The sequence below is a fragment of the Schistosoma mansoni genome, chromosome 4, assembly GCF_000237925.1.
Source record: "Schistosoma mansoni strain Puerto Rico chromosome 4, complete genome".
NCBI classification, from domain to species: domain Eukaryota; kingdom Metazoa; phylum Platyhelminthes; class Trematoda; order Strigeidida; family Schistosomatidae; genus Schistosoma; species Schistosoma mansoni.
The window spans coordinates 15,974,811-15,987,489 of record NC_031498.1 but is presented as its reverse complement, the minus strand read 5'-3'; the positions used below and the strand labels follow the sequence as shown (position 1 = coordinate 15,987,489).

At 36.7% G+C, this 12,679-nt stretch overlaps 2 protein-coding genes and 1 non-coding gene across 3 annotated transcripts in view; 1 reads left to right on the top strand and 2 right to left on the bottom strand.

Moving 5' to 3' along the window:
• The window catches only part of Smp_126450 (putative atp-binding cassette, sub-family g2 (white protein) (abcg2)), a gene marked incomplete at its 3' end in the record, with an annotated part of 29,720 nt that extends 27,897 nt beyond the window's left edge, over nt 1-1,823 (top strand). Inside the window, exon 13 of the mRNA XM_018796975.1 lies at nt 1,741-1,823. Within this exon, the coding sequence (XP_018652063.1) occupies nt 1,741-1,823 (83 nt within the window). The remainder of the gene's footprint in view (nt 1-1,740) is intronic.
• Nucleotides 1,824-3,036: 1,213 nt separating this feature from the next.
• Nucleotides 3,037-3,107, bottom strand: Smp_tRNA_00123_Pseudo_TTG.1.1. The gene has a single exon. It is a non-coding gene (tRNA).
• A 7,915-nt stretch (nt 3,108-11,022) lies between these two features.
• On the bottom strand, nt 11,023-12,679 carry Smp_126460 (serine/threonine kinase; the record flags this gene model as incomplete). Its single annotated transcript, XM_018796974.1, has 7 exons — nt 11,023-11,176; nt 11,648-11,778; nt 11,829-11,918; nt 11,952-12,072; nt 12,110-12,249; nt 12,285-12,522; nt 12,561-12,679. The coding sequence occupies 7 exons, from the start codon at nt 12,677-12,679 to the stop codon at nt 11,023-11,025; spliced, it is 993 nt and encodes a 330-aa protein (XP_018652062.1).

The following is a 12,679-nucleotide window of genomic DNA, read 5'->3' as shown; positions in this document are numbered from 1 at the left end:
CACCAGACTTCTTGCTGCCAGTGGCTCGGATGAGTTGGAAGAGCTTCCGGCAGTTACCAGATGCAGCTGCTGCTTCCATCTCATTAGCACGCTCCGACCACCAGGCTTCTCGGTCCTTACGCAAGCTTTGCCCGATTTCACTACGTAACAGCCTTCGTTTGTGATCAAACTCACGGTCACCCGGAGTAGACCGACGGGCTTCCATCAGTTGTAAGGAGCCAGAAGAAACCCAGTGCTTATAAGCGGGACGTTTCGTGAAGCCGCAAGCGGCTTTACTCGCCATTTTCATGGCGTCACGAAGTTGCAACCAATGCTCATCTATACTTTTCGGCAGGATGCTAGCTAGCTCGGCTCGATACTTACTTGCAACAGAAGTTGCAGCCAGTTTACTAACATCAATCCGTTGGTGGTGGTCAATTCTTCGGCCACTGAAAAGTAAGTTAAGATTGGCGCAGACCAGGGCATGATCAGACTCCAGATAGGTATTCCAAAAGGAGCGGCAGTCTTGTACACAACCACGCCAGCGGTAGCTGATCGCGATGTGATCAATCTGAGTCCAGGCTTCAGATGCAGAGGGAGGACGCCAGGTGGCACACCGGCGATGACTGTGCCGGAAGTTAGTGCTAACCAGAAACAGGTTGTGGTCTGTGCACAGTTGCAGCAAACGGTCCCCGTTATCTGTCCTGCGACCAACAAGTCCCCATCGGCCCCCTGAACGACTCTCTTCTGTGCCTAGACGCCCGACCTGAGCATTCAAGTCTCCGGCTAATACTACAATATCTGTCGAACGCGCTTTCTGGAGAAGAACTGTTAACTGGTGGTAAAACTCATCCTTGATTGCATCCGGGCTGCAATCTGTCGGGGCATAGGCGGAGATGACGAAAAGACACAGTTTCTCACGCCGGTTTCTTCTCACTTTGATGGAACTTTCTAATCTAACAGCACATAACCGACTGTTAATGGGGATCCAATCGATTAGTGCTGCCTCAGCTCTAGCGCTTAGTGCGACACCAACGCCAGCAAGACCAGACGAAGATGTCACAGGGTTGTTTTCTTAGGGGGCCACACCCCGAGCCTTTGACCTAGAGGTCTAACCCACAAGGCAGTGGAGCATCGTGTGGAGATGCAGTCCCATTGTAGGTGGTGACCAACAACAGGTTCATTCGCCATTCGTTCCATCAGGATACTGGAGCCCATGTGCACCATTGGTTTGGAATCAGGGTTTTCCAACTCCCCGGTTAAAGCGCCGGACATTCGCTTTTCGTCCTCTCGCTTTCGTAAACAACAGTAATGTCACGAGAAGGCAGTGAGTAGGACTTCCCTGGCGGGGGCTATAAACGCGTGGCCATGTGAGAGCTTTTTGAGAGGGAGAGTGGACTCTCCCCACTCTCGGCCGTACCAGGGCATTTGGGGGCTAAGGAAATCCTGGACCCGGGTTTCGTGCTACTTGGCACTCGTCAGCAAGGTGTACCTGTAATCTTGAGGGAACTGGTGTTCCCTGGCGGATTCGATCCCGTGTCACTCAGCTTCACAGTCAGAGACGTTACCACTGAGCTATTCGCGAGGCAAGATCATGGATGCGCACTGCTGAGGAGTCCCACAGTAGGACGACACGGCCGTCCAGTGCTTTCAGGTTTTCCCCAGTGGTCTAGCTTCAATTGACTCACGCTTTCAACTATGAGAATAATTATTTCATTGAATATTGTTTGTTTATTTATTTATTTTCTTTTCAATAATTAGACATGAAACATCAACTGGATTTTATCGTATTTCAGCATATTTTCTTTCGAAAATTTTATCAGATGTTTTACCAATTAAAGTGATACCAGCTTTTTTATGTTTATCTATAACATATTATTTAACTGGTCTTCGTCATGAATTATATCCATTTTTATTATGGCAATTCACTATTGGATTATTAACATTTTCTGCATCAGCAATTACATTTGCTGTCAGTGCAATGGTAAATGATCGACGAATTGGATCAATATTATTATCTATGCTTTTTGTTTTAATGATGGTATGTTTGTTGGATATAAATTTTTGTAGAATAACTGATGTTGTTTGTGTTATAAAAGTCGATTAGTTTTCTTTGTTGTTGTTTTGAAAAAAAAGAACATTTCAATTAGATTGTTAATTCATCATCAATAATAATATTCTTATATTCCTTATGGATGAATGCTAACTTTTTGAAAACATTTCCAAAGTGTGAGTACAGATTATCTTGAGAACAATAGAATTTAATAGTCTGTCAAAATGTTATAATTGTTTTGCTAATAAACGACCCAACTACTCCTATTGCTTAGTATTCTTATACAATGACACTCAACAAGACTCCAAAAATCAGAACACGTTGAACAAGAACGAAATTGTATTCAAAATAACTAAGGGTAGGTGAACAGCAATCAATTGTTAGAAAAACGTTCATATATTTATAGTATATGCATAAGAAGCTTCTAGATGCTTCTCCAATAATCTGCCAGAGCTGATTGGTTTGGAATTAGCCAATCAGCGTGCGCCGTCACGATCATGCACATAACGTACCTTAATCCGGTTTATTTCCCGCTAACACGAAATGTTTAAATGACTTATTTCTCAACTGTACAAATATTGCTGATAACGTTTTTTTGTTTTAAATATATTTGAAATGAATAGATGTGAATGTAAAGTGTATGTACTGAAGTGTTGTTGTAAAAAAATTGGCAAATGTTTGCAATGGTCAATAGTGAGAAACTCAAACAGAAACATTGGATTTATTTAGATATTTTCCGTCTTGTTTATCTTATGAAAAAGGAAAGACGAATATAGTGAATTCTATACACCTAATTTGTGATATATGCAATAAAATAGTTGTAACAGCTAATCTGAACAAAGAAGTTCCCTAATTATTGTTGGGTGGTCATCTATTGACTATTAAAAACAATTATAAAAGATATTGTAAGCAAAGATGGATAGTGGCTAGCACTTGAATACAGGACGCGCATTTCGTCCTATTTCGGACTCGTCAGCTGGATGTACCTGCATCTCCGAGTTGATGCTCACTCCGGGACTCGAACCCAGTACCTTTCGCTTCAAACGCCATCGTGTTATCCACTCAGCTACTGAGTCCTGATAGCCACTTGCTTGTGCAATGGGGTGAAGTTTAAGTTTACTTAGTATTATTTGTTTGAATCTTCCCATTGATGCTAGCCACTATCCATGTTTGCTTACAATGCTTGTGAATTAAAGCTATATCGAGGCAGTGCGCACATTATGTAAATGTGCCAATAAGAGACTGATCAATTGTAGTCCTAAACGTCAATGGGAAGATTCAAACAAGCAATACTAAGTGAATTTAATTATAAAAGATATTTTTGAATAATTACAAGTTAAATAGAAATTTTCCACAATATTAAACAATCGGTGCAGAGGAATTAATACTGTAATTAAGTGTATAGTACTGAATATAATTATTATTTATGGTTGCTGTATACAATAAATCAACTAGTTGAAAATATGAACTATTGAGTTACAGCTCCATTTGTCTTTCCAATGAGCTCAACTTCACAGTATTTTCCTTTTTTAATTTAATGAATATACCTTATGTTAATCGAGTTGTATCTGTCTCTGAAATCTAATTATTACTCGTATAGTTTACTTTATTTCCCATCATTTTTATGCACGGTTACTGTTCTTACTCAGAATAATACTAAACTATCCTAATATTGTCTCTTATCACCCAACGATTTCATTTATTTTTCCTAACAAAATACGTTTTGTTCATTTATTTTCTAGATAACGAGTGGTTATTTAGTAAATATATCAACTTTATGGAAATGGCTTCAATTAGTTCGTTATATTTCGATACTACGTTATGCTATAAACATATTAACAATAAATGAACTATTTGATATGACATTTTGTCCTGAGTCGACTTTGCCTTATTCAAAATTATCATCTGTAGATTTTAATCGCATTAATGTAAGTGATCCACCTTATTCAAATACAACATCATTATTAATAAATGAATGGAAAAACACTGAGTATTTTCACACTGGGATTGGAGAAATTCAAAATTTAGAGTCTATCTGGTAATTACTTTTCTCTTATTTTCTCAAATCATTTCAATGTAATATAATTATATTTCTAATACATAAGCTAATACATTTTTCAATCGAATCCAGTGGGTCTCTGCAAAGCGGAGTAAGGTGGTGTTTGCTGCTTGTTATTATTTTAAACGCCTTCGCGATATCCACGTCGTGTCCACTATGTTTAGTGATCGCACCTGTGAAACCTATACTTCCTTTTAGAAACAACTTATAGGGAATTTGTTCGGAAAACCCCGTAGACTCCCCTCTTTCGATCTTTCTTTGTGTACTTGCTTCCGTAAGTAAACGTAAATTACTAAATACATTCGAGTATACATTTTTATATATGTACTACACTTCATTACTTTAAACTGTTGATCTCAGACTATCAAAACACGAGTTTGTAAAGAAGGTTTACAATCTTGGCGCAATTCCATTCTGTAAACTGAATGATTTGATCCTGAAGCTTTCATGGTCTTTCCTGACATTATTATCCCCATAAAGCTCAAGTAGAAGTGGTCCATGAGAATTTCTTCATAGGTGGTTGGCGAGATCACTACTTGTAAGAACGAGTCGCTAACCTATTTTCAAAATAGTCTCAAGTATATTATCATAATCACTAGACGAAACAGACTAAATGGTTAGCGATGATATTTTAACGTTAGCTAGTTTCTTTATGATAGTTATCCTGAATAATGGTTGTTTATAAGGGACGGCTTTTAGTAAAATATCGATCCAGGTTTTATACTTACAGGTATTTCCTCAAAGATAGGAAATCAACTGTAGATTGTACAGTACAAAAATTTAATTATACACACTGATCACCTCAATATAAAAGGTGTAAACTGTTTCGAGATCCATCGACCTATTCACCTGAAATGTAGTGTTTCTCAAATCGAACTGGAAACTATCAAAACAGTCAGTTCTCAACTTTCGTCTCATTAGGTGTGGATACAGTTCTGAACTTTGGTCATAATTGGTGAAAATACTTGCTGTAATGAATGTGGTCGGAATCGGGTTTGGTTCATTCCTCCCAACGATGACGAGAACGAGAAGGATGAAGTACAACGATGACAGTTCCCAAGACACAGACAATTCTAGTGCTGAAAATACTATTCCTTCAGTTTCTAAGGTGAATTCACCTATTTCTTTAAATCTTGCCTTTGATAATGTTCTACTTAACCCCAAAGACAGCTGTTCTGTAAGAGACAACTATGTAGAGACTAGGTATAGCATGGAAGACGAAGTAGTTTCTAGGGAAAAGGAAGTAGAAAAGATTGACTCCAACTCAATCTTCAGTAATTCTAACCTTTCGTTGTGATTTACTGCTAGCAGTTGTGGGCAAGATACGACTTCGTGGGTATCAGACCAAATTACACAATGAACTTTTCCTTTACTCGACGATGTATGGATCTTAGCTCTAATAGAAGCAGACCGGTTGTTCGATGTCGTTTGAGCTTTGTAGCTCTCACTTGCTAACTGTCCGTAAGTGTTCGTGGCGATTGACACTTTCTTTTCTAAGAATTGCAACAAATCATCAAAATTGGGTTCTAGCCCCCTTCTTAAAATATCGTCTGCGGCTTCCGCCCATTTAAACTGTATACCTCGTGGTAGTCGTTTCACTATTCGTTTTATATTGGTCGAACAATTCAGATCGGTATTTCTTCCCATCTGTGACAAAGCTATCTTACAGTTGGTCATGAGTCTCGTTAGTTTCTGTAGTCCCGTTACATCGTCTTCATTTAGTGGTGTTCCATTTAACAATTCTGTTAAGAACGCTTCTACGATGTCATGTGGTCTGCCGAACTGTTTGTGTAGAATGTTAATTGCTTTAGTATAACCTTCTTCTTCTGGTAATAAAACGCAGTGTTCTATAGCATCCTTAGCTGTGCCTTCACAATAACGTATCAGGTACATTAATCTCTGAGTATCATCATCTACTCTGTCGGCTATGTTAGCCTTGAATCCTTTTATGAACGTCCAAAATTTCAAAGGACTTCCATCAAATTTCATGACCTCTATCTTCGGTAAACTGGCTGTCATAAATAGTGACTTGATACTATCCACTTGTGCTTTGAGTTGCACCTCTTCGCTCAAATGTGCATTGGTATACTGGCGCCTTAACGAGGCTGCTGGGGATACGTCCCCAGATCGAGACCCCAATAACTCGTTAGTCTCTCTCGCTTTTCTCACTTGGCTTAAAGAGTTCGGAGTTAACTCTAACAATCGTTTGCGTAGTTGAAGTTCTCTAATCTCCAACTCAATCTTTTCTACTTCCTTTTCCCTAGAAACTACTTCGTCTTCCATGCTATACCTAGTCTCTACATAGTTGTCTCTTACAGAACAGCTGTCTTTGGGGTTAAGTAGAACATTATCAAAGGCAAGATTTAAAGAAATAGGTGAATTCACCTTAGAAACTGAAGGAATAGTATTTTCAGCACTAGAATTGTCTGTGTCTTGGGAACTGTCATCGTTGTACTTCATCCTTCTCGTTCTCGTCATCGTTGGGAGGAATGAACCAAACCCGATTCCGACCACATTCATTACAGCAAGTATTTTCACCAATTATGACCAAAGTTCAGAACTGTATCCACACCAAATGAGAACAAAGTAGAGTATAGGTATGTTTTTGTTTAATTAGAATTCTTATTCCTATTCTCACTTTTTTTAAATGTATTTTTACTTACTTGATTGTGCAGCATTAGCGGTGTACAATATTTAGAATCACAAGGAATTGAATATCGATCAAAATGGGCAATTTGGTTAAATGAATTAGGTATATTTGTGATTGCAATTTTAGCCTTATGTGTAGCTTATATACATTTAAGATTAATTAAACGATATAAATAGAAGACAATATAATTTTCCCTTATAGTTTAGTAATTATTTTTCTAAAAAAACACATTTTTTTTCGAAATACGTAACTAATTTTCTGTGTAAAATTAAAACTGTCTTTCATATAACCATTTATTATTATTAACATATACATATACCTTGAAAGTATACAATTGATCTATGCAAATTGAATTCTGTTTACTATTATTAGTAGTAGTATTTAGTAGCAGCAGTATTCATGAACCTGAGCATATTGTTGAAAAACGACCAATGAGGATGCATGTATTTTTTTGTCAGTTTGAGTTTTTTCTTTTTTCTGTTTCATACTTAACTATATTATTTTTTTTTCGTTTCCTGTTTATAATATGATTATTTTTTATATTAGTGCTAAATTTTTATTTTTGTTATATTCAATCAGTATATTTTTGTACAATGAACATTTCAAAAATGTTTTCTTTCGTAAAAAAATTTGTCAGAAGTCATTATACATATATATATATATATACATATATATATGAGAAATCTAGACATTTATACCTCTTAAGTTGTTTAATGACAGCTGGTAGCGTACATATTCTAAAGCATTTTAACAATTGTAGATGTAATGTTTGGGCCATAAACGGTGGACAAAATTAGACAATGAACAGTTCATGAGTTAAATACCCTAGTTACTTTATTTATCCAAGTAATCGTGCCATTTTTAGTTTAATCGTAACGAAATATTCACGTAGACAGATGTTGGAATTTGTCAAATCACATAAACTGTATTCTAAAACATCTACTATAACATACCTACCAATGGTTGGCCGTCTTATGAAATAGTGATTCATATTGCTGCTTGCAATGAAACAGTAGTAAGTGGCTGTTTTTCCTGTGTGTAATGAAATTATTATTTAGTAGTAGGTAGCCCTTTCCGCCACATCATTCAATAGATTGCGGAGTCTAAGACCTAGTCACTACATAACAATCCATCGAGCAGGTAAGTTCGAAATGCCCCAGAATTCTGTTATTGAAGACAAAATACCTTTTATGAAGCGGTTGCAACGGAATTTCGCAGACACAATCTATTTAACTGAACAGTCCGAGATTAAACTTCACCTCGCTTCTTATACTATTCATAATGTGGTATTTATCGTCTCGACTTTGTTCACTGATCGGTTCTTCGCTGTAGCAATTTACGCGGATTCAAACTTGCATTTTAGTTTACATTGGTTTTATTTGTGATATTACAACTAAGATGAACTAATAAGAACTAAGGGAAGATAAGAATTGATGGTCATTAATCTCAGGATTCATCAAACTGTTTTTGAGAGGATGAACATTTATTAATCCTACGAATTGAGTTGCAATAAGCTTAGTTAACCTATAAATCTTAACACCTCGACTACACTATACAGTATCCTGCTTCGGTTTGGGCACCCGGGCAGTATTCCAGCTCTCACACAAATCGAATGACGAAGTGTGACGCACATATATTTGGAGCCTCCTTGTACCAATGTTTGTGTTTAAATAAATAAATAGATTCCAAATAAAATGTTTCAGAAAGCTTTTAAACGAACATTGACATTGGGCATGACACAAATATACGTTACATCAAGTTATCACACTATATCGGAGCGGTGAGATCAATTTCACAAATGTCAAAATAATAATAGTATCAATGATAGTGAGAAGTGCTGACCATTAAAGCACATGGTTTGAAGAGAATGGGTGAAATGGAGAAATTAAACAGCACAAATGATATTGAGGTCTAAGACTTTGGGGAAGTGAATCCATCTGTGCTCGAGAATGCATAATACATGTTTTATCCACCTTGGTCGATAAAATCTCAATCACAAGAACCTGTTTGTTAACATTGCTTATCGCTCTACATCTAGCCACAGCACTGTCCATTCGGTTTTTCTACCATAGTGCAGCAATCTGTTGGAGATAGTTTTGATCTAATGCTTGCAAATCTATAGAGTAAAAAAATAAACTGAGCAGAGTTTGCTTACTCCTTCATCAACAAATGGGCATCTCACCCACCTCAAGAGTCAGCAAAGATCGAGCAAGCTCTTTGAGACCCCCAAACATTCCTCAAAGCTTATGAGACTTCAAAGGCAAATGAGTTGGTCAATGTGCTGAACTACGCCCTACGGTTAGTCTACGCGTTTTTGCAGACCAGTCTTTAGCAACATTTTGGATTTCGAGGGAATGAAACGCGTGTCTGGAATAATATTACTATAAGTGTTGAGAAGACTTCATTTTTTGTCAGGGTCTTTATCAAACACAACTGCCCACATGAGTTTCCTGGAAAGGCATCGATTATTAAACATTTGAATGAAAAGGGCGTTATTTTCAAAAGTGCGTGTATCCTGGAAGCAAATAATAATCCCCAGTCTTAAAAAATACTACTTGAAGTCCATACGTCAGATGAAATGTGCGTAAGATTTGGATCGACAAATAGTCATCGAGTAAATGTTCTTCACAGTTGGAGCTACTGAGAAAAGAGGACTTGTCGATTTTACCAATTTACATGTACGTGCCGAAGCACATACATTGGAAGAACCGAGAGAAGAGTGCATGTCCGCATTTCTGAGCATGTTCCCAAGAAACTGAGGCTGCAAGGCTCTCAACAGTGCGATAGCTCGGCATTTACTCGACACCGGGCACAGCATTGACATTTCTCATGCCTTTAAAATCATTAGTAAACAAAGAAGTACAACTGCTCTCCGGTTTGCTGAAGCGATCGCGATAAAAAAACTCAAACCGGATCTATGTATTCAAAAAGAGACAGTGATAAACTTATTACTACCCTGGTAATCCTTTTTTTTGTTTGTTTCAGTTTTGTTGTTATTAGTTCAATTTTGGTTAATATTCAGTTTTTATTATATTCCCCTCCCCTTACCCAATTCTTAAACCACCCTTTCTCTCACACATTTCCGCTCATTTGTCTCTCCTAATTATATGAACTATCCAAATTTTATTCAATTATTACGTAACCTACCCTAGTTGTTTTCAACTACCTCTAAAAATTATTCAATTATTACGTAACCCTAATTGTTTTCAACTACCTCTAAAATAATCACATTTTTGATTTTATCTGTCTCTGAACTCCACTCAACTATTACGCCACCCTTTATTCTAATACCTAATAACCTCTGACCTTTCCTTGCCCATATATATATATATATATATAGTTATCATCGATGACTTTTGTTATTCCAATCCTTTACATTCACTTATGTCAGTCGTTCCATTCTATTTATTACCCCAATGCTAAAACTCTAATGCATATTTGGTTGTAAGCAGCTGATGAGAAACCACGAAATATAATGAATTCATATTATTCTGCATCAATATTTGTTCTGTCTTTATTTAAATTCATAAAGGGAACTAACTGCATGAAAGATTGATTTCTTTTTAAAGTAACCATTGGTATTTCATCAAGAAGCTTTTAGGTTTTGACTTCGAGAGAAGTGCTTTGTTTTATTAACTTATTTTCTTTGAATCACGTTACCACTGAAGGCTAGTGATCCCAATCGGTCGCCCCAAAGTAGGTGAAGTATGATTTAAGCCTGCAATGTAGTGGCTAAAATTCGAACTCTCTAAATACTAAGCAACCGCTCCGTTGTAAACCATTTAGAAGGGTAAAAATCAAGTCAGTACATCGGGGTTGGGGTTTAAAGCCTTTACGGTTGCCTCAGGTTCTCTGTTCTTGAGTACTATTTAGGCACCAAATAGATACTAATATTTAGATCATATGTTACTCAAACGGGTTCCTCTGATGTTTTCAGAATAAACTAACAACTTCGATTCTGTTGAAAACTATTTTCAGTGTAATCGACTTCTCTGCCTTGAATAAAGATTTCATATTGGCAAATAACTGCATCGATAGCACGTAAAATACAGAATGTATTTGTGAAATATTTAGTTATATTTCATTTTCGAACGAAAAACCAAAACCGTCCTGCAATTCTATGCAATATTATGTGGAATATTAAAAAGTACAGAGAATAAAAGTGAAGGTAAAAAGTTTAGAAAGACTTCTCAGTATTTTGTAAATAGTATAAAAGAAGAGTAAAAGAGTAAATGTTTTACGGATAGATTTCATGTGGGATTTAGTCAAGCTGAGTCGAAATTACAACGAATAAGTTATTGCACTTTGATTATTACAATACATGATTTCTTCAGGTACGTTTTTGAAGGACTCCACAATTTGAGTAAGTGAAGGACGATCTTGAGGATTAGCGGACAGCATTGCTTCCATTAACTTTATCAATTCTGGTGGAACACTGAAAAATTAAATGAAGGAGAGGAAAAAAATGTTTTATGGAATGCTACACAATAGTAACAACGTTAAAATTGCATTGAGTTACCTTGAGAAACCTGGTCTAAGAACAAAGAGATTGCTGATGACCTAGGATTAAACTAGAGGTCTTAATTCCTATTGAGTGATCACTGAGTAGAGACAAATATTATGTTAGTCTGTTTTCTAGTGCTGATTGAACTCCATCGATCAGCTTTTAGCGTGGGCATTAGATTAAGCAACTTGACATCGCATGTAAACCATTTTGATGTTAGATGACGGGAGGTAATTCGCAGGAGACTTCCTAAGATGGAAAATTATGGGCATAAGTATGATTTTTTTTATATCTTTACTCTTATAATTTTGAATCCTAAAATCAGATCAAAAGGTGATTAGCCATCGCAAAATTACGATATTAATTTGATAACTATAAAATATGTCTTTAAAAAACACTTACTTTGAACACGAGTCTATTGGGAAATGTATATTAGCTGAACAAGCAGCAAGAGCAACGCTGTCACCCCGAGCATGAACGAAATCCATTGGGGATTTGAAGAAAATCAAAGCATACAACAAACATCCTAGGGACTGAAATAAGTATTCATGCATAAAAACCGTAAGAAAGTGCTTGCCCAAACATCAGCTTTCTCGGTTATGTTTTCGTGAGTTATTGGATTAAACAACTCTGGAGCCCGATAAGTTAGTGAACAGTTTTCCTCAGCAAACTCCTTGAAGGACAAGATCTAGCAACAAAATGTTACCTTCCATTTTTCTGCGTCTCTAATGTTCTCAATAGGAAGAATGGATGGAGTAACAGAGCCAAAATCCATTAAAACTGGTCTCATTTCTTCAAACAAAAGAACATTCCCAGGCTTTATATCTCTATAGAGAAATATTTCTCAAATTATAATTGTTTTACCGATGAGACATTGGAATATCAAGAGAAAGAAGAGCAATAAGGCCATCGCAAATACCAATCATCATGGTCTTTATGAGGTACAAGGGGAACATATCATTACGTGCAGATCTATGGTCAATTTCACGTTGCAATGTACCTCGCTGTAATATTTCATCTGACATATATTAAGACATACCTTGCTATAAGATAACACCAAAAGAACTTCTGAAATAGCTCCTTGTTCACGTCTAGAGACATGTTGTAGGCCACTCGCGATACAGGGAAGCAAGTTGGGATGATCAGGGAGATTCGATTGGAAATTAGCTTCCTTTAAAGCCTTACTTTCATCATCCTTTGAATGACATAGGATACGTTTTAAAGCGAATGATCTTTTAGACCCTTTGTCAAAAATAAGATCTATTCGGCTAAATCCACTAAAAACTTCCATTATTAGAAAACCTTATAAACATACCCGGTATCTAACTTATAGCGCACGTAAAACGTTTTCCAATGTCCTGATGCATCCTTTACTCGAACAGCTTCACTACATGGGTCTGTACAACCCACAAGACAAAATCTTCTCAGAACCAT